Source organism: Apodemus sylvaticus, chromosome 9 (assembly GCF_947179515.1).
Source record: "Apodemus sylvaticus chromosome 9, mApoSyl1.1, whole genome shotgun sequence".
Lineage (NCBI taxonomy): Eukaryota > Metazoa > Chordata > Mammalia > Rodentia > Muridae > Apodemus > Apodemus sylvaticus.
Window position 1 is genome coordinate 59,761,177 of NC_067480.1, and position 18,940 is coordinate 59,780,116.

Below are 18,940 nucleotides of genomic sequence, written 5' to 3' on the forward strand. Positions count from 1 at the left end.
AAGAAGTTGCTCAGCTTCTCCTGAGAAGTCTCAATGCCACTTAACACATGTTTTTTAGAACTTAAAAATATTTCTAAAATGTGACAAGCTGAAAATCTTTACATGCTTACAATTTTATTTTTTTATAATTTACTTTCATATCCCTTCATTTTCTGAAGCATACAGTTCTCTTCTTATTTGCTTGTATCTAAGATATAATACTAATCTTTGGTCTGGTTACTTTCAATTTTTGGAGATAAATTATCCAATGACATTCTAAATTCATATTATTATAAGAGTGAATTTAATACTCTCCTGTTCCATTCCTATCTTCTTGCGCTCAATCCTCTTCCATTTTCCCCTACTACCCTTCTATCGTTCTCCATGAATTTTTCTATAGTCCCGCTTAAAAGAAATTGGCCACAGTTCTGGCCAGTGTTTATTAAAGCACTAAGGGCTGATCACATTTCACACAGAGCAGGAGGCTACATGGCTGCATCTCTCCAGAAGGTAGCAGATGCTGGATAACTTCTGGTTCCCCAGTTCTACACATAATTGAGTCCTGACGGCTGCCGCTCTTGCTCTGGGCACTTTTCAGTGGGAATAAATCAGCAGGTAGAGTTTTTCCGTGGCGTGAACCTCGACCTTCAGAGAGTTCATTGCTGCGCTTAGGAAGCTCACAATCACGCGTCAGGTGTACAATGAGCTACATAGATGACATATGTGTAAGTGTTTGAAACAAAGATGGGTCTGTGGTTATAACCCTACAGTGTTCATAACTACTATGGAAGTGTGATGATAGAAAGCTATGCTGTTCACTTTTCTTAAATCATTATAACTCTACTAAAGATGGGAGAGGGAAAGAGAGGGATGAGGGATAAGATGCGGGAGAGAGAGGAAGATGGGAAGAGGAGAGAGGGAGATGAGGGGAGGGAGACTGGGGCTGGAAGAGGCAGGTGTGGCAGGGAGAGAGAGAGAGGGAGACAGGGAGAGAGACAGACACACAGACTAGGAATGAATCAATTTTTTCTTTCTCTTACACAAACATCAACACACAGAAACACTTAGAAGCTCAGGAAATGAACTAACCTGATCAGGTCACGGGATTTATTGATAGCAAAGCCTAGGTAGAAAGTAGCGTTTCATTGTAGCATATTTTGTAAGAACTGCAAATATTACATAGCATGTGATTTAAAATTTAGAGACTGTAGTATTCCAAAAGGAGTTAAAGGATTCCTCATAACTTTGTGAGATGGCCTTGGCAGTTTTTCTGTCAGTTTGCTCAGACTAAATGTCCCTGCGTCAAGAACATCATTTTCCATCGCCTGGGGGAGTAAAACATTACTAACAAAGGCTAAACTTAGAGTCATGTGAGCCTAATTATGGTCTGACCAGAATTATCTCTCTTCTCTGTTTCAGGAATGCAAGAAGGTGGCCTCTGATGATAGACCCTCAAGGTCAGGCTAATAAGTGGATCAAGAACATGGAGAAAACCAATAGTCTTCAGCTCATTAAACTAAGTGACCCTGACTATGTCAGGACTTTGGAAAACTGTATCCAGTTTGGAACTCCTGGTATGTAGATGAGTAACAAGTGCAGGTGTGGGAATGCCCAGACAGGGCACAATGAGCACACGCCTTGCAGCTGTGTTTTGAAAACATCTGTGTCAGGCCTGCTGTTTTGTTTGTTTTGCTTTTGTTTTGTTTTGTTTTTTTGTGGCTTTTTCAACACAGGGTGTCTCTGTGTAGCTTTGGCTGTCCTAGAACTGTAGAGCAGGCTGGCCTTGAACTGGAAGATCCACTTTCCTCTGCCTCCTGAGTGTTGGGGTTAATGGTGTGCCCCACTCCCATCTGGCTTGTCAGGTTTGTTATTAGATGACGACCTTGCTGAACCCTCAGTATTTATTAATAATCAAGCGAGGACCTCCCAGTGAACCTCTAGAAGACGAGAAGTTATAAAGTGCAGCTGTGGGGCTGACTCTAAGTTGGCTGTTTTAATTTTTGTCTATCTGCTTTTCTTCAGTTTTCATTATTAATCTTCTACAGTTTAAAAAGCCCACTTGATACTGCTATGCCAATCATACTTTAATACAACAGTTGGCTTCATTTTCTGTTTCTTCTTGAATTATGCTACAAAAGCGCCAGGGAAATTGAGCAGATTTTGCCTGCCTAACTGTTATCTGGCATTCGCAATGGAGAGATCAGAAAAATGACAAGAATTGTTTTTAATCAAGGTCTTATGCAGGTGGCACACTTGCCAACACAAAATGCAGGATGCTTTCGGTCTGCACTAATTGGGTCCTATTTGAAATCTGTGTAAGTTATCAAACTTAGCCAAATAAAGACAAGCACTTATGAAACCATAGCACATGTGACTCCAAGAGAAATTCCTCAGGTCCCGCTTGCTGTGAGAACCATATAGCTCAGAGACATAACAAGCATGCTGGCAGTCACATAGTATCTATGTTTATTTGTTAGCAATAAGCTTGTGTTCAAGTTTTAATTATAATTTTAGGATTTTAGTGTAAGCATGAAATGAAAAAACTCTAAACTTATTTCTAAGACTTTGTCCACAGACATGCAAACACACACATGGTATTTCATTCTATGCTGTTTTTGAGCTTTAAACTATTTTCAATTCACATTAAGTTGGCACATAAATGTACACATTTATGGTATGCCATGCAGTGCTCATTCATGTACATTCTGTCAAATGTTGGAAAACATGTTTATATCCTCAAACATCATTTTATACGGTAAAATATTCAAAGTCTTTCTAACTTGTTAGAACAGTGTACAGTACATTATTTGTAGTCACTTCAGTATGACGTGGATCAACTTGTATGTAAAGTATTGTGGGTGATGTAGGAGCTCCACAAAAAGGGAACTTGATTGCTACTCTTCAACTATATTGCTTGTGCGATGTCAGAATCATTCGTGTATTGATGTAATAAAGACAGACGCGAGAATCCCTCACGCAAGGACCAGTGAACCGAGTATCTCTTAGAGTGCTATTCTGGGTTGGCCCCTTGGGTCTGGATTTCTGCCTTTGCCATTCAGTATTTAATTCAATAACTCAGTTTCCTCACCTGCACATTAGCTGTGTAGTGTGAGGGAGAAATTACTTATTATTTATCGTATAATTAGTGTCCGATGACTGCTCAGTCCATAGGTTTTTGTTGGTGGTATAGCTTGTGTTGGCTTTTTTTAATTACTGGGGAGCACACCTGGGACTTTATCACAGTCTTTCAGAATGTGATAAGTGGCTTACTTCTATATTTTAAAACACAATGAGAAAGCCATAGATGATGCTCTGTGTGGATTCAGAAAAAAAAATCAGAGAGAATTTCTAGACAGAATTGTCACTTCAATTTCTTCAAGCGATTGAAATCATTTAATGTAAATGTTAAAATATTTAGTATGATAAAAGTAAGACGATGGAGTGCCTACCATCTGCCTGGCATTCTTGACATTTTTTAAAATCTCAGTTATAGACTTTGATGCTTAAATTCCATAATTATAGGGCAGGCAATAGAGGTGAACTATCTAATGCTTTTAAAATTAAGTGTCCTAATCGTGGGAGAGAAAGACTACTTTGGGTATCCTAAGCATCCATCAGTGAGATGCAACAGGAGAGAACAAAAGATTGTAGGTGACAGTGTACGGGTGGGGTGAGCAACATTGCACAAACCCGTACACTTGTTTCTTATACACTGTGCACTGGATTTAAATGGGCTTCTGTGTTTTCTTATGCTGAGTTTCATCAACAAAAGTTGGACTCCCACCGTAGCTCTTATCATGTCATTTATTAAGAAGGTAGGTGAAATATTAGAGAAAGCTCAATGGTTTAGCTAGGAGTGCATGTCCCATGAGGAGAATGCTGGCCACAACTCCTAGGTCTTCTGCCTCTGGCTAATGTTTTTTGTTTTTTTTTGTTTTTTGTTTTTTGTTTTTTGTTTTTTTAACCATGTCTTCTAACATTGAACCTCAGAAAGGAATAAAAGATTTAAATTCTCATAGAAAGGTGGCAAGCTCTAATCTATATATTTAACCATTCAGTAAAAGTTTGAAAAAAAAAAGAGTGGTTAAAGCTCCTTCTGCTTGAGAAGTTATCTTTAGTTGCTGGCCTATCCAAGGTCAGAGGCTTTAAATCTCTTAGTCTTCACAGGCAGCCTGGGTGGAAATGCAGAGGGCTTTGCCAGCTTCATCCATCTGCCTCTACTTCAAAGAGAGTCGTGTCTCACTCTCTTCTTTTGTTGTATTGAGTTTTAAAATAAGACCCACTTTATTAAAATATTTTAAAAGTCTGTGATTTCAAAAGTTCAACAACCAATGATATTGAAAGTCTAGGTGTACCTGCATTTTCTATCAATCAATAAAGTATATATATATATAATTAAACACTGCCGAGAAGAAGTTAATCTACACAGACCATTGGCACTCTCCATTGAAATGGTAAGAGATATGGTCTTATCGAGGCCTTGCTAATTTTTCCTATCTTGACTGTCAGCATCCCCCCTCCCCTGCTTTGTATCAAGCTTTGTACAGATAGGTCTGCCAGCAATGAAGTGACCGCCCTCCTGCAGCTCAGATGTCTCACAGCTTTTCAGGAAAGTAGTTTGTAATGTGACATAAAGTGTCTCAAAAAATTGACTGTGCATTCACTTCTAGAACCAGCATGAACAGGATCAGGAACAGACTTTTAGGGAAAACAACATTCACCGTGTCACTAATAATGGTGGGAAAAGAATAACTTAGACAATGGAAAATTAGTTAGTTATTCATTATGGTATATTCATTTTATTTAACTATAAAAATAACTGAGCAGAAAGTGAAAACGAGTTCTTAAAAGTTACCTTCTGTGTCTCTGTTGGCCAGGATCCCAGCAGTGGAAGAATGGGTAGGGAGGTAGATGTAGAAATTCATTCAGTCATAGTAACCAGGGGAGGAAAGAATATGTCTGCATGTGCAATGCAAACATCTACCAGTCCCTCAATCCTGAGGCCACTCTTTCCACCCGGGATTATCCCCATTCCTTCAAGGGACACTTACCAGGTATGTGAATTGACAATTGCCTATGTCAGAAGTTTAAGCACCATCATGTAACACTTTAACTTAGAAAATGCACTAGGAGTTTAATACTGTTAGGGGTCATCTGTCTCTGGTTCTTTCTAGAATGACATCCAAAGAAAATATTCTGAAATGCTAAGTTTTGCTTAGAGTCATACTTATGCCTTAAAATAGAAAAATATCCAAATATAATAATATCAAAAACACACCACTGGTTAAAAGATGACAGTAATATGTTTGTTAATTTTAATAATACAGGATTATTTTGTTAAATGTCATGCAAAATAATTAGGACAGAAATTGATATTTGTTTCATCTTTAGCATGTGTAGAGAAATTGATAGAAAAATTCAACTGAGAATTATTCATTAGATAATTATGTTATATGAAGTTTCGCATCATTTTCTATCAACTTACATATGTCAACCTAAGCTATTTAAAGGAAGAGAGAAAGATAAAGAAAATCCGATTAGAGATAGTGGCCCAATTTCTTCTTCATAATTTCCTGATGTTCTATAATATGTATGAGTTATTTTTGTAATAAAAATGCAGTGAACACTGAAATAGCTCCCCAAAATGCATTTGCTCATGCATGCATTTGCCATCATGCCTAGATACAGTTAGTCTCAGGTGGAGACCATCAAGCCAGGCTGGTTGGCTAACGGGTGTAGAAGCAAGTGGTGAGGCCGTGTAGACCTACTCGATCCTTCCCGCAGCAGGCAGTGTTGTTATGACATCATTTCTCTGTACTCACAGAAGATGAAAGCAACATTATAGGCAGCTACTGGGACAGAAACAATCTGGAGGGATGAAAGAGCTGGGGCACTGGAAACTGTAGTCAATATTTTAAGCATGATGGAATATTTTTTTTCTTCTGCCTTTAGTGTTGCTAGAAAATGTGGGAGAAGAACTGGACCCGATTCTAGAGCCTCTTTTGTTGAAGCAGACCTTCAAGCAGGGTGGCAGCACATGTATTCGGCTTGGAGACTCTACAATCGAGTATGCCCCGGACTTCCGCTTCTACATCACAACCAAGCTGAGGAACCCGCACTATCTCCCAGAGACATCAGTGAAGGTACATCAGTACCTCAGTTTCCCTTATCACATCTCCTGAACTCTGATCCTATTTCCCTACTCAGACCTAAGAGGACCAGGTCTTCCTAAGACAGCTGAAATTTGCCCTCTCTACTTCCTGAAATTATGTGCTGGAAAGAACAGCCACCGGAATCTAATCTGCACAGTCATCCTTGGACGATTTCACAGGTGTCATGTGCCAACATACTTGCTTTGTAGTAGACGATATGCTCCCTATTGGAGTGGACACTTAGAAACAGGATTCCACCCTTTCTCAGAGGAAGGCTGCTGCTTTCTGATTTTGCAAAATTATTTAAAGGAATGATCAGTGTTTTTTTTTTTTTAATACTGGAAATTCCTTTAAAGGGTAACGTTAGCATGTTATGCAAAGATTAAAATGACTGTAACATTGATCTAAGGCTGGGCTCCTGGGGTTAGGGGCTTTACATAGTCTATTTTAACTCCTTTATTCTCAACCCTGGTTGTCACTCAATGTTTGAGAGTGAGTTTATTTACCGTGTTATTCTGATTTGTTAAACTACATTTAGGAAAAAATATCTGTCCAGTGTACGCAGATCTTTTTATTATTATTATTAAAAATACTTAATACGGCACCTCCACTGAACAGCAGATGGCAGAGAATGTTGGGACAATCATTCCATCCATGATAGGTGAGCATGATACCTGCTCTCAAGGGGTTCACACTGTGCACACGCACAGCAGTGTGTGTGCACAGTGAGTGTACTGTGTGGGCCATGAGCAGTGGGCATGGTGGTGGCCACAGTGTGTTTTGGAACCTCAAAGTACACACATGGACTGATGAAGACAGCTAAGAGGTCTAGAGGAGATGGATGTTAGTGTGTGATGGTCCAGCTTGGTTTTGAAAACACAATGGAAATGCTGTGGCCACTGTTTTTAATTAGCTAAACACACTGTTATTTAAGTACTCAAAACCAACCAACCAAACAAACAAAACAAAACAAAGGAAAAAATAAAAACCAACCCAACCCACCTGGTATCTCTCTCCTCATTAGGAAAGAGACTCACATAGTTAAGGATGTAGATTTGCGCTATCACAGACGTGGCCACACTGTTCAACGTCCCTGTGCATCGGTCCCCTCATTTGTAAATGATCATAATAAAAGTTACCATGTCATTGAGTGAAGTAAAATTCTGAATAAGTTAGCTTCCATAAAATCTCTGGATGAGGCCTAGTGGATTGAGTTTATATGAATGTTAACCATTAGCATGACTATTTAACTTTTCAACATAAGGAGAAAAAGAATAAAACACGAGGAAATAAAATCCCAAGGCTGTGTTAAGAAAAAGATTAATAAACAGGATGGAAAACAACCCTTTCTACTTTCCAGTAAAGCACATGGAAGTCTCACATAGAGCGCAAACAGCCCTTGGTTGGATAATAACTGGTTATGACAGAAGCCGTAAGACGCGGCGGGGAGGCCACAGATCTGGGTAAGGTTCAGCACTGAAATCCCTATGATCCCCAGAGTGTTTTATTGCTCCATTATTTTAATTGCTGGGATTGATTAAATGGGGATCAGGAAGCTTGGTGAGGTAGTTACTTACTTTCATTTACATATTTAAATGTGTCTTCTTGCCCTCACATTTTGGGTCTTTCTTGTACCTTTTCCTCTCAAAAGCACCCACGGGAGGGTGCCACGCTGCTCACACCCTTAGGAGTCTAAATGAAAATGAAATCTTGCGGCTGTGTTTGTAGGGTTTCGAATGCTCTGTGAACATGTGGCTACATTTGCAAAAATCTTGGTTTCAAAGATCCGGCATCATTAGCCTTGCAATGAATAGGTTTCTGTCTGTGTGCGGCAAAACAGAAGGCATAAAGCAGGCATACTGCTAATATTGTTTTTGCATGAAAATGAATATGCCCCGTATAACTGACTCCTCCTTCAGGATTAATCTGTTGATAGGATCACTTTTGTTTGTTTTCGTGATCGCTACCTCATCCAAACCTATGACTGCATCCATATAAACTGTACCCAGTGGCACTGGATGCAGTAAAACATCTTAAGATCCTGGTCCAGGGCTTCTTCCCCGCCTTAGACCATTTATGTTCCTGAATGCAAAACACACACAGTCTTTATATTTTTAATATGCCTCAGGCAGCACAATAGCTGGGTGACTGCCCACCCTCCATGCCATTAGAATCTTGGTTCCTATCAATAACACCAAATTACCACTTACTATACACTATGGTCTATCTATGCTCTTAACGCCAGTTGGCCAGTCCACACGGCCACAGGTTTTACGGCTCAGCTTCCCCGGGCAGCTTTCCTTTTCCCTCCTGAACATTGTTCTTTTATTACACAGCAGCAGCTTCTTTCTCCTCCCTCCTCACAGTCCTCTCTCCTGAAACCTGAACCCCACCTAGGACTCTTCCGCCCAGCTACTGCCTATCCGCATCGTTAGTCACCAATCATAATTAACCCCCGGACAATGTCCCAGGGCCTGCGTGCAGACTCCAGGTCTTGGGGGCCAGCACTTAACCCCCAATGTCCATTACAATAGACAGTAAAAGACAAAACCTTAACACGTTCAGGCTGAGCACTGAGAAGATGGGGTAACAGCGGGGTGACACTAACACAAAGCAGGCATCAGGTCTGGGTGGGAGAAGTGAATCACCTTTCTAGGGGTACCAGAAGAAGCTGCTTTGCACTTGATGCCTGCCTCCATTAGCAAGTTTCCATAGAAAAGCAAAATGGCAGGCCCCTGCAGAAGGAATAGTCTCTTGCCAGCAAAGGCAGGGGGATGTGATGTCACCTGTACAGCAGCCAGATTTCAAGCACTGTGCTGAAAAGACAAGGATGAAATAGGGGTCTATGGCATCTGTAGCCGCACTGAATATTTCCATTTGAAAGAAAAGAAAAGGAAACCTGTGTGCCTGGGCAGTGGAACCAGTTTACAAGCCAGGCAAACCCACCAACGGTTCTATATAAATCAGAGATAAAAAAAAAAAAATAACATTGACCCTCACTCATCCTTAAGGGAAGGAGCGGTGGCTCATGCTGTGACCCGGACAGGCCTGGAGGTCGGACCTTCCTTTCCACATTGGGACTTGTCGTGGTGCGGAGCGGGGCAGGGAAGCAGAAAGCAGGGATTCTCTTCCCTTCCTTCCCTCCCCCTCCTCCCCCTCTTATTTCTTCTCCCCCTTTCTCCCTTCTATTTCCTCCTCCTTCTCTTCCTCTTTCTCCTTGCCTTTCCTTCTTTTCCTTTCTCTTTTATTCTTAGGGTTGAAAAAAAAATACCAGTACATGTATACATGACATTTTCCTGATCTATCGCTCTGTGGTTGGATACCTAGGTTGGTTCCATAATTTAGCTGTTTTGCATAGTGCTTTATGAAGCATCAGTGTGCACAGTTCTCTGTAATTAGCTGACCGGGAGTCCTTCGAAAAAATACCCAGGAGTGATATAGCCAGGTCATATGGAAGTTCTTTTTATAGTTTTTTTTTTTTTTTAAGGAAATCTCCATACTGATTTCCTTGGAGGTTGGGATAGTTTACATCCCCACCATCATCTGAACCCTTCCCCTGTATTCTTGTCTGCATGCATTGTTTGTTATGATAATTGCCATTCCACTGGAGTAATATGGAACATCAATATAATTTTGATTTTCTCCTCTGGTGGCTTAGAGGGCTGGTTTTTCACGTTTACTGACCATTTGTATTTCATTTTGGGAACTTCCTGTTCAGTTCATTAACCCATTTACCTGATTGTGTGCTTTGTTTACTTGTTGTTTTGTTTGTTTGTTTGTTTGTTTTGGAATGAGGCAGAAATCAGAAGAAATATTCTAGCTATTAATCCTCTATCAGATGGATAATTGGCAAAGGTTTTCTCCCCTTCTGCAGGTTATCTATTCATCCAGTCAGCTGTTTCCCTGGATGATGAGGAATTTCATAAAGCCACATGCACCACTTACTGCTCTTATTTCCTGGAGTCTTATTGAGAAAGCTGTTGCCTCTGACTATACCCTTAAATCTTTACCCTTCTTTTCCTCTGATGATATCAGCGTTTTGGCTCTGACCCTAAAGTCTTTGATCCATTTGGAGTCTTTGTGCAGGGTGAAAGATAGGATCTAGTTCATGCTTCTCCAAGTGGGCACCCAGTTTTCTAAGTATCACATGCCATAGAGATAGAGTTTTCAACAATTTGTATTTTTGTTTTGTTGTTGAAAATTCAGTAGTTATAGCTGTCTGGGCTTATGTTTAGAACTCCATTCTATTCCGTTGATCTGTATTTCAGTTTTTGAAATGTACCCTGCTTTAAATCCATGTGAGAGCCCCTTCCCCCTCCACCTAGTATCAAATCCTGGTGGGTAGAAAGCAAAGCAACACCCCTTTATGATGCCAATAATCCTTCTAATAAGCTGGTGTGTGTTGGGCTGTTTGTGGAATGTTCCATGCTTCCGTGCTGAGTTTTTCTATTTTGTTTATTCTCTTGACTTAATATGAAAAACACTCAGATTTAGGTATGATGAAATTTTTTCTGCAATTTTTGCTGCAATGATCTAGGCAAGTTGTGACATAAACTATATGTAAAGCCGGGCAGTGGTGACTCACACCTTTGATCCCAGCACTTGGGAGGCAGAGGCAGGTGGATTTCTGAGTTTGAGGCCAGCCTGGTCTACAGAGTGAGTTCCAGGACAGCCAGGGCTACACAGAGAAACCATTTCTCAAAAAACCAAAACAAAAAAAAAAAGAATATATAATATATATTTTTTTATATATGTAAACCTTTTGAACAGAATGGTCAACAACATGCAGTGTTGTATGCTGCTCCTGAGTTTAGATGGGTTGTTTCTAGTCATATTCATCTGTCTGTCTATCTATCTATCTATCTATCTATCTATCTATCTATCTATCTATTTCATGAAGGGGGTACACTGTCACTGTCTTCAGACACACCAGAAGAGGGCATCAGATCCCCATTACAGATGGTTGTGAGCCACCATGTGGTTGCTAGGAATTGAACTCAGGACCTCTGGAAGAGCAGTCAGTGCTCTTAACCACTGAGCCATCTCTCACATCTCAGCACCTAGTCACATCCCTTGATTAAGGAACTAGTGACAGCAGGAGCAAGCACTGAGCTGTCTCTGATGGCTTCTGGCAGTTACTGAGATTGTAAAATCTTTCAAGGCTAAGGAGATAATTTTTGACATTATGAACAATAAAGAAAATGTTGAGTTCTTGGCCACACTTGATAGAAACTGCTTACCTTCATTTATCAGTGGCCTAGGAGTAGTTTCTACTCACATGTTCTCCATGTTGGAATGATGGAATTTCCCTTTCCTCCTTTACTGTGCTGTTTCCTTTGCCTGGAGTCTTTCTCAGCCTTGGTTGCACATTCAAGTCATCTACCCAAAATGGGTCCACTCCAGACCAATTAAAAAAGAGTCTCTGGAGATGAAATCTAGATACTACTACTGGCTTCGCAGGTCAGTGGGGGGGGGGGGGGGGGGGGCATTCCACCAAACTACAGTGCTGAAACTGTTTGGCCTATAATGCTGTCCTGACCTTCGCTCAGCTTTCTGCTAACCACCTGCACAATCTACCTCTGCACCCTGTCTCTGGGGTAGAGCCCCCTTGTCACCGTGGGTCAGGTTAGATCCCTTTCCTCTAAGTCCTAAATATTTATCACTTTTAGAACCTTGTCCGACTGGATGTTGTTCCACCCTAGGCCAGGTGACAAACAAACGCATGGCTACACCTAGACACATGCATGCTGTAAGAAGGTAGGAGCCAACAAAGAAGCCCAGGCAGCTGCTGGGGTGGGGCTGGAGCACACTGAGAAGGTGCTCCCGAGGACATAAATCTGCACTGTAGGAAATGGAGAGTCGAGAAGGTGCTCCCGAGGACATAAATCTGCACTGTAGGAAATGGAGAGTCGATGTGGCATATTCCAAGGGTCAAGGTGTGCAGTAGAGCAAGCACTGAGCTCACAGTGTTGATAGAGTAAAAGACGTGAACAGAAGGAGAGGAGGCTGAGTCTTCAGAGTCTTCTGAGGTTGCAGACCCTAAGGCATGTGGGCAACTGTTGCAGGATATTTAATCACACCAGGAATCCTGAGATAGTATTATTTACTGGAAAAATCCTGTTTTGGCTGTGGTGTGGCTCAGCCTTAGGACACACCTTTAATCCAAAAGCCTTCTGCTTGAATATTGTAAACAGGATTAAATAAAGTCAACCACACAGGTCAAGAAGCAGAGCAGACAGTTGACTGGAAATGGACATAAGATTATTAAGAAAAAGCCTTAGAGAGTAAGAGGGAGTCAGGAAGACTCATAGAGAGACATACAGGAAATAAAAGTATAGTTTTACAGGGTCTTTTTGAGACTGTGAGAGAGGAGGATTCATTCTAGGATGTTGGCTGAGGAGGAAAGTCACCTGGGTGCTTGCTTTGCCTCTCGGAGTTAGCAGTGTTTCAACCCAACATCTGGATCTGGAGTCTTCATTGGTAAAATTGAACAATTGGGATTTTATTTTAAAACATCAGACAGCACACTGGCAAATACACACAAACCAGTAAGTGAGAATTTCAAAGGAAGTCAAGCTCATATAGGTATGTATTGGCTTCTAGATCATTTGGTGGCCAGAACTAGACAGCTGCTGTTTTCTTGTCATGTACGCTGGTGGGTACAGAGGGGCTGGGAAGGGAGCAGGCTACAGAGGGCTGAGTCGACACTGGGAGGGAAACAGTATTGTCAGCAAGTGTAATTGTGACGAGTAGAGATCATTCTAGAGCTGTAGGGACGAGGAATAGTTTTCTGGAGAACGTTAAATTAACATATTTATTGGGAAGTACCAGAAAGGGATGATTATAAAGATATATGTATAGGCATGCACAACTACACCAGCCTCTCCCCTAATTCGGTACTTGAATAGAGTGGATATCAGCAGATAGCCCTTGATGGGCACTAAAAACAGGTAAATTTCCTAATGTTTCTTCTTGCAGGATAGTGGCTCATAAACACAAAAGAACTTCATTCATAGTATATCAGAATAGTGCTCTCTCTTTTTGTCTTTCTCAAGATTGTTTCATGACACCTCTAATGAGCCTTAAAAAGAGAATTAGTCTAGCTTGTAGTAAACGTTGTTTCCAACCTCATTCTAACTGATTTCACTGTTAAAGAATCATCAGAAATTGGACCATTTGGAATTGGAAATATATAAACTGTTATAAGTATTTGATTTCTGACTGTCACAAGCTTTTATGGGTTTTTAATCCAACAATCAGGGTTGCCTGTACCTTTGCTGGCTATCATCAACAGTCAGGTTTGCCTGTACTGTCGCTGGCTATCATCTCTGTGGATTCTATTTTCATTACAGTGAGGCTTTCCTGTACCATTGCTGGTTATCATCTCTGTGAATTCTATTTTCATTCATATGACTGCCACAATATGTGTTCAATGAATGGAACCTTGAATCACACATACAAAAGTTTTCTTGGTGGAAAAAACAATGCATTTTCAAAATTCATCTTTTTACTTATAGGTCACATTGTTAAACTTCATGATAACTCCTGAGGGAATGCAAGATCAGCTTTTGGGAATTGTAGTGGCACGGGAAAGGCCAGACCTCGAAGAAGAAAAGCAAGCCTTGATTCTACAAGGAGCTGAGAACAAAAGGTTTGAAGTGCAGAATGATTATTTTGTGATTATAGTAGTGTATATTTAGCATCTATTTAGTTAGATTGTTTCATATATATATTATGATATATATATCAAATGGGAGTTTTGTTTAAGGTTAAATTATTTTATTTATTTACTTATGTGTATGTGTGCCTTGTGTATGTGTGTCTCTAGAGGCCAGAAAAGGGTGAGAGTGGCAGAGGAACCACTAGACGTGGAGTTACACACATATGTGAGCTGCCTGGTGTGAGTGCTGGGATTTGAACCTGAGTCCTGGAAGAGCAATGCACTCTTAACTGCTGAGCTGTCTTTCCAACTCCTCCCCCATATGGAAGAGTTTTTAATGCAGGGCCTACAGAAGGATCTGTTTTCTTTGGGGCATAGTGTCTACATAGCATTAAACTCTCTAAATCATGTAAAACTTCAGGAAGTGAATGGAGTGGAGCCTTGAGTTCCCTCTGGGCCAAAGTACTGGGTGGCAGAGGAGACGGGCTCGCCCCATTTCCCTCGGGACGTCACATGAGTGATCATTAAAGGGAGCTGAGCAGAAAGGCCATGTCTTAGTGACATTTCACAAGATAAGAAATGAATCTTGCAGCATCCCTTTTTCAGATAATTGTCACGGCATGACACATTTCTTTAGGTTACAACGTCTCTGTTTCTTAGAAAAGACTGCATATTTCAAGTAATTTTTAAACCATTTTTTTTTCTGAGAAAGCTGTACTTTATTCTAGGCAGTTAAAGGAAATAGAAGACAAGATTTTAGAAGTTCTCTCATCTTCAGAAGGCAATATATTAGAAGATGAGACTGCGATTAAGATATTATCTTCCTCCAAGGCTTTAGCTAATGAGATTTCTCAGAAGCAGGAAGTGGCTGAGGAGACGGAGAAAAAGATTGACAACACCCGCATGGGCTATCGGCCCATCGCTATCCACTCTTCCATCCTGTTCTTTTCCATCGCTGATCTAGCCAATATTGAGCCCATGTACCAGTATTCTCTGACCTGGTTTATTAATCTGTTCATCCTGTCCATTGAAAATTCGGAGAAATCAGAGAACTTATCAAAAAGGTATGTAAAGGGAATGCTAATCTTACACTAGGGAAAATGTTTTGATTATCATTGCAGGATGGTGTGAATGCCACAGCCATGAACCCTATGGGAGCTTGACTCATCATTTTCCCAGAAATAGAACAGATGTGTGTAACTTTAGCTGGGAAATAATGGTGAAGAGGTTCTAGCCAGTTCGAGCATGGTACACATGGCTCTGACAGACTTTGTCTCTCTCTCCCATTCCCTATGCCTTCTTTATAACTACTTAGATTATATTTCTAAAGCTAGCCACCAGCGGTCTATTCCCTTATTTGGTCACTTCCTCTTCCTGAGGCTTACTACCAAGGTCCAGATGTCAAAGTATTGAAGTCCAGCAATCAAAAGCCCACTTTGGCTCACCTAATTAAAATGCCCAATTAAAATTAGATATCACTGAGTTTCCCCCTTTATCTTTATAAATCAACATTTTCCTATGTTCGACCTCTTCTCTTTATCCAGAGGCAATCCTTTCCCCTCCCCCTTCTCCTGTAGGACAAATATCCCTTCCCCCTCTCCTTTATTTTCCCCTTTCCCCCTCTCTTCTATTACTTCTGTTTGTCTCTTATTCCCTGCTCATTGTCTCTCTGGGGCAAGTAAATCTCCTTTGTGCGGACAACTTGGTCTTGGGATATCTTGAACCAGTTCTGAACCTTTCAGTAGGACTGTAATATAATTACAGGAATCAATTACTTTATTTGCCATTTGCAGAATCCCTTATTGACTGCAGGGATGGAGACAGGAGTTTTGTCCTCCATTGATAAGCAGACACTCTCAGCCATCTCTGAAATTATAGTTTTACATTTGAGTTTACTTCATCGAAACTCTGCCAAATACCAGGACAAAAACAAAAAACTGATATTGATTATTTTTGATAATCACACTTTTTTTTATGATTATCTGTTGAAAGCATATTATTTAGTATTGAATAGTATATAAAAAAGCAAAAGCATTAAACAATAGGTTATTTCTCAGTCACGAGTGAAATGAGCCAAATCAAACCAGATTAGATTATATTAAAGGCAGGCTTATTGGGAAGCTGCTCTCAGGTGGTGAGTTCACTGACCCCAAGGACCAAGGCCCAGGAAGTCGCCATGGGGAATTGGGGGGGGGCGTAGGAGAGGGAGAATGAGAGAAAAGAGAGAGAGAAGAGAAAAGGAAGAGCAAGAAACTAAAATGTCTGGATTATATAAAGAAGATTTTTCTGGGGGAAGGGCAGCCCAAACCCTGGCTGGAAACTTCAATGTTGGAGGCATTATGTCGGGTAGGGACTGTGACGTCAGGAGCCATAATGGGACAAACTAAATACTAGCAGGTATTAAGCAAGGCTGTAAGGGACTCAGTTTAGGAAAGAGTCCTGCTATCAATATGCCTTTCCTGTTACTATTAAACATATATAATAATCAACAAGCAATAGCACACCCCTTTGGAGCAGATCTCTGCAGATCCACAAAGACGTGCTATCTTACAGTGATGCTGTGTAGACAAATAGATGACTTAAGTTTTAATGATGATCCTATAAGAATTCCTAAAATTATATCTCTGATTATTAAGCTCTTTTATAGTGGGGCTGCTGTTAGATCCTTTTCTGATAGTCAAAACTGCCATGAGAACTCTGCCAGTCTCCCAGGTGTCACCACTTAATTGCTCTTAGATAATAACCAAACTTTCTCAGAGCACATTCCAAGAGGTTGTAAAGCAACTAACCAAAGGTCATAGAAAGGAAACTAACAATTTATTATGGGTGCTAGGACAGAAGATAAAATATTGGCTGGGTTTATCAATACAAAACTTCACTAATAACTTAGTTATGGTTTTTAAAGCTTCAGTGAATCTGTGGCGCTGAGACAGGTAATGGATATTTAGCCAGATAATCACTCCTAATGGGTATGCATGCAAACATTCTCTGTTGTAAACTTCTATTTCAATTTATGACTTGAATTTTTGTGTGAATTTGTGATAAAATTTGTAACATACATTATATATTCTGAAAGATGTAGAAGCACTGAGGAAAAAAGAGTTGAGACCGAGTTAGAGTAGAATTTTTTTCCCTTCCCCACTCAGTCTAGAGTCTTTTTGCCTTTCCCCACTTAGAATAGAAAGTTTTTCTCTTTCCCCACTTAAAAGAATTTTTCTCTTTCCCTGCTTAGGATCTTTCTGCTTTTCCCCCTAGACAGCTTTTATAGGAAACTTTTTACAACTTAGTAATAAATGCTATAATAACTTTTTTAAGTGTCCCCTTTTCTTCCTGTGACTTCCAACTAGCAGACTGAAAGTTAGAGCCCAGCAGTTTCAGCTGAGATACAATAAAGGCCACATTGCTTAATCCTCCACTGTTAAGCTGCAGGTGTTAACCACCTAAGCCAGCAGTCTTTCACCCTCAGAAAGAGCAAGACAGTGTTTAGGACTTTTTAGAAGTTTTCATCAGCACTTCAGTACAGTTAGAGAGCTAGAAAGCCCTGAGACCCTCAGACTTTAAAGCCATCACCAGAGTCCTATTCTGACCAGGCCACACCCTCTCCAAGTCAGGAGGTTCCCAGCACTGAGGGATGCTGGGAGAACCTGGAAGCCAGGTCTGCTTTGATATATAAAATATGCACCTCAATCCCTTGTCTTGGGGTCAGAAACCAAGCATTAAGATCTTGTTTAAGCTCAAGTCAACAAGAGGATAAAATTCATTTGACTTGTCAGTGAGAGAAATTTTCAGTTTGGCATTTGTTTCTAATTTTTAGTGTTTGTTTCTAGTCCTTGAAGTTTTCAAGTTAGTGAGGATTACTGAAGAAAAACAAAATTGTAGGTGACTCTTAAAAAAAAATTCCATATGTTTCCAGTTAATTAGACACACACATCTGTTTTCTACACTGGATTTGAAGTTCTGGGACAGGACTTTTATTTATTTTGACCACTGTATGAGTGTGCGTGTGTGTGTGTGTGTGTGTGTGTGTGTGTGTGTGTGTGTGTGCGCGATGCATGCTTGCCTGCAAAGGCAGGAGCCTGTCACAGCACACACATAGGGATTAGAAGACAAACTTAGGAGTTGGTCCCTATCTTGTTCTTGTTTAAGGCCAGGACTCACTGGTTGTTTAGTGCTGTGTACTCCACGCTAGCTGATCTGGGGGTCACAGAGGGCTTTCCCTGCCTCAGCCTCCCGTTTTATAATCATTCACTACCACACCCAACTCTCTGTGGCCTCTAGGTATTTGAACTCAGGTCCTCAAGTGTGTGTAGCAAGGGTATTTTACCTGCTGAGTCATCTCTTGGTCTCACCATGTTCCTTTTCAGTATAGTTTATAATCTCAACCTTATTCAGCACAATACCAAATGGGCAGTGGCTGGACAGTGCAGAGGCAGGTAGAGCTCTGTGAATTTCAGGTTAGCCTGCTCTACACAGCACAGATCCAGGACAGCCAGGGCTATACAGTGAAAGAAAGAAAGAAAGAAAGAAAGAAAGAAAGAAAGAAAGAAAGAAAGAAAGAAAGAAAGAAGGAAGGAAGGAAGGAAGGAAGGAAGGAAGGAAGGAAGGAAGGAAGGAAGGAAGGAAGGAAGGAAGGAAAGAAAGAAAGAAAGAAAGAAAAAAAGAAAGAGAAAGAAAAAGAAAAGAAAAGAAAAGAAGAAAGAAAGAACAACAAACTAAACCAGACAAAACATACCAAAAAAAAAAACTAGCCACCACAATGTTATCTTGTATGTAGTCTATGTCTAGCTACTCTCTGGAGTCTGTGAGAAGAGAATCGTTCTCCTCATCTCTTCAGTGCAGGTTTTTTGTTCAGGACTGAAAAGTTACAAAGACTCCATTCTTCAAAAGTGATTTTTTTTTTTTTTGTACCAAATTAGACTGATCCAAACTGGGTTTTGGTTTTTGGTTTTTGGTTTTTTTTTCATACCAGTAACAAAGCCCTTGAAATTAAAGAAGAGAAAATCCCTTTTACCTTAATATATGATTTGGATAAAAATGTAAAAAACGAACACAGCTTTTTATTTGTAGTTAAAATCCTTTATCTGTAAGCAATGAAAACCGTATGTGTGACTAGCGCAAATGTAAAGTATAAAAAGACTAACAGAGAAGA

The 18,940-nt window shown here is 40.3% G+C and overlaps 1 protein-coding gene across 1 annotated transcript in view; it reads left to right on the forward strand.

Annotated features, from left to right (window-relative positions):
- Dnah7 (dynein axonemal heavy chain 7) overlaps positions 1–18,940 on the forward strand; it is a 262,532-nt gene that overhangs the window by 187,027 nt on the left and 56,565 nt on the right. The window contains 4 exon segments of the mRNA XM_052192567.1: positions 1,399–1,553; positions 5,932–6,122; positions 13,649–13,782; positions 14,520–14,855. Coding sequence (XP_052048527.1) covers positions 1,399–1,553; positions 5,932–6,122; positions 13,649–13,782; positions 14,520–14,855 — 816 coding nt within the window.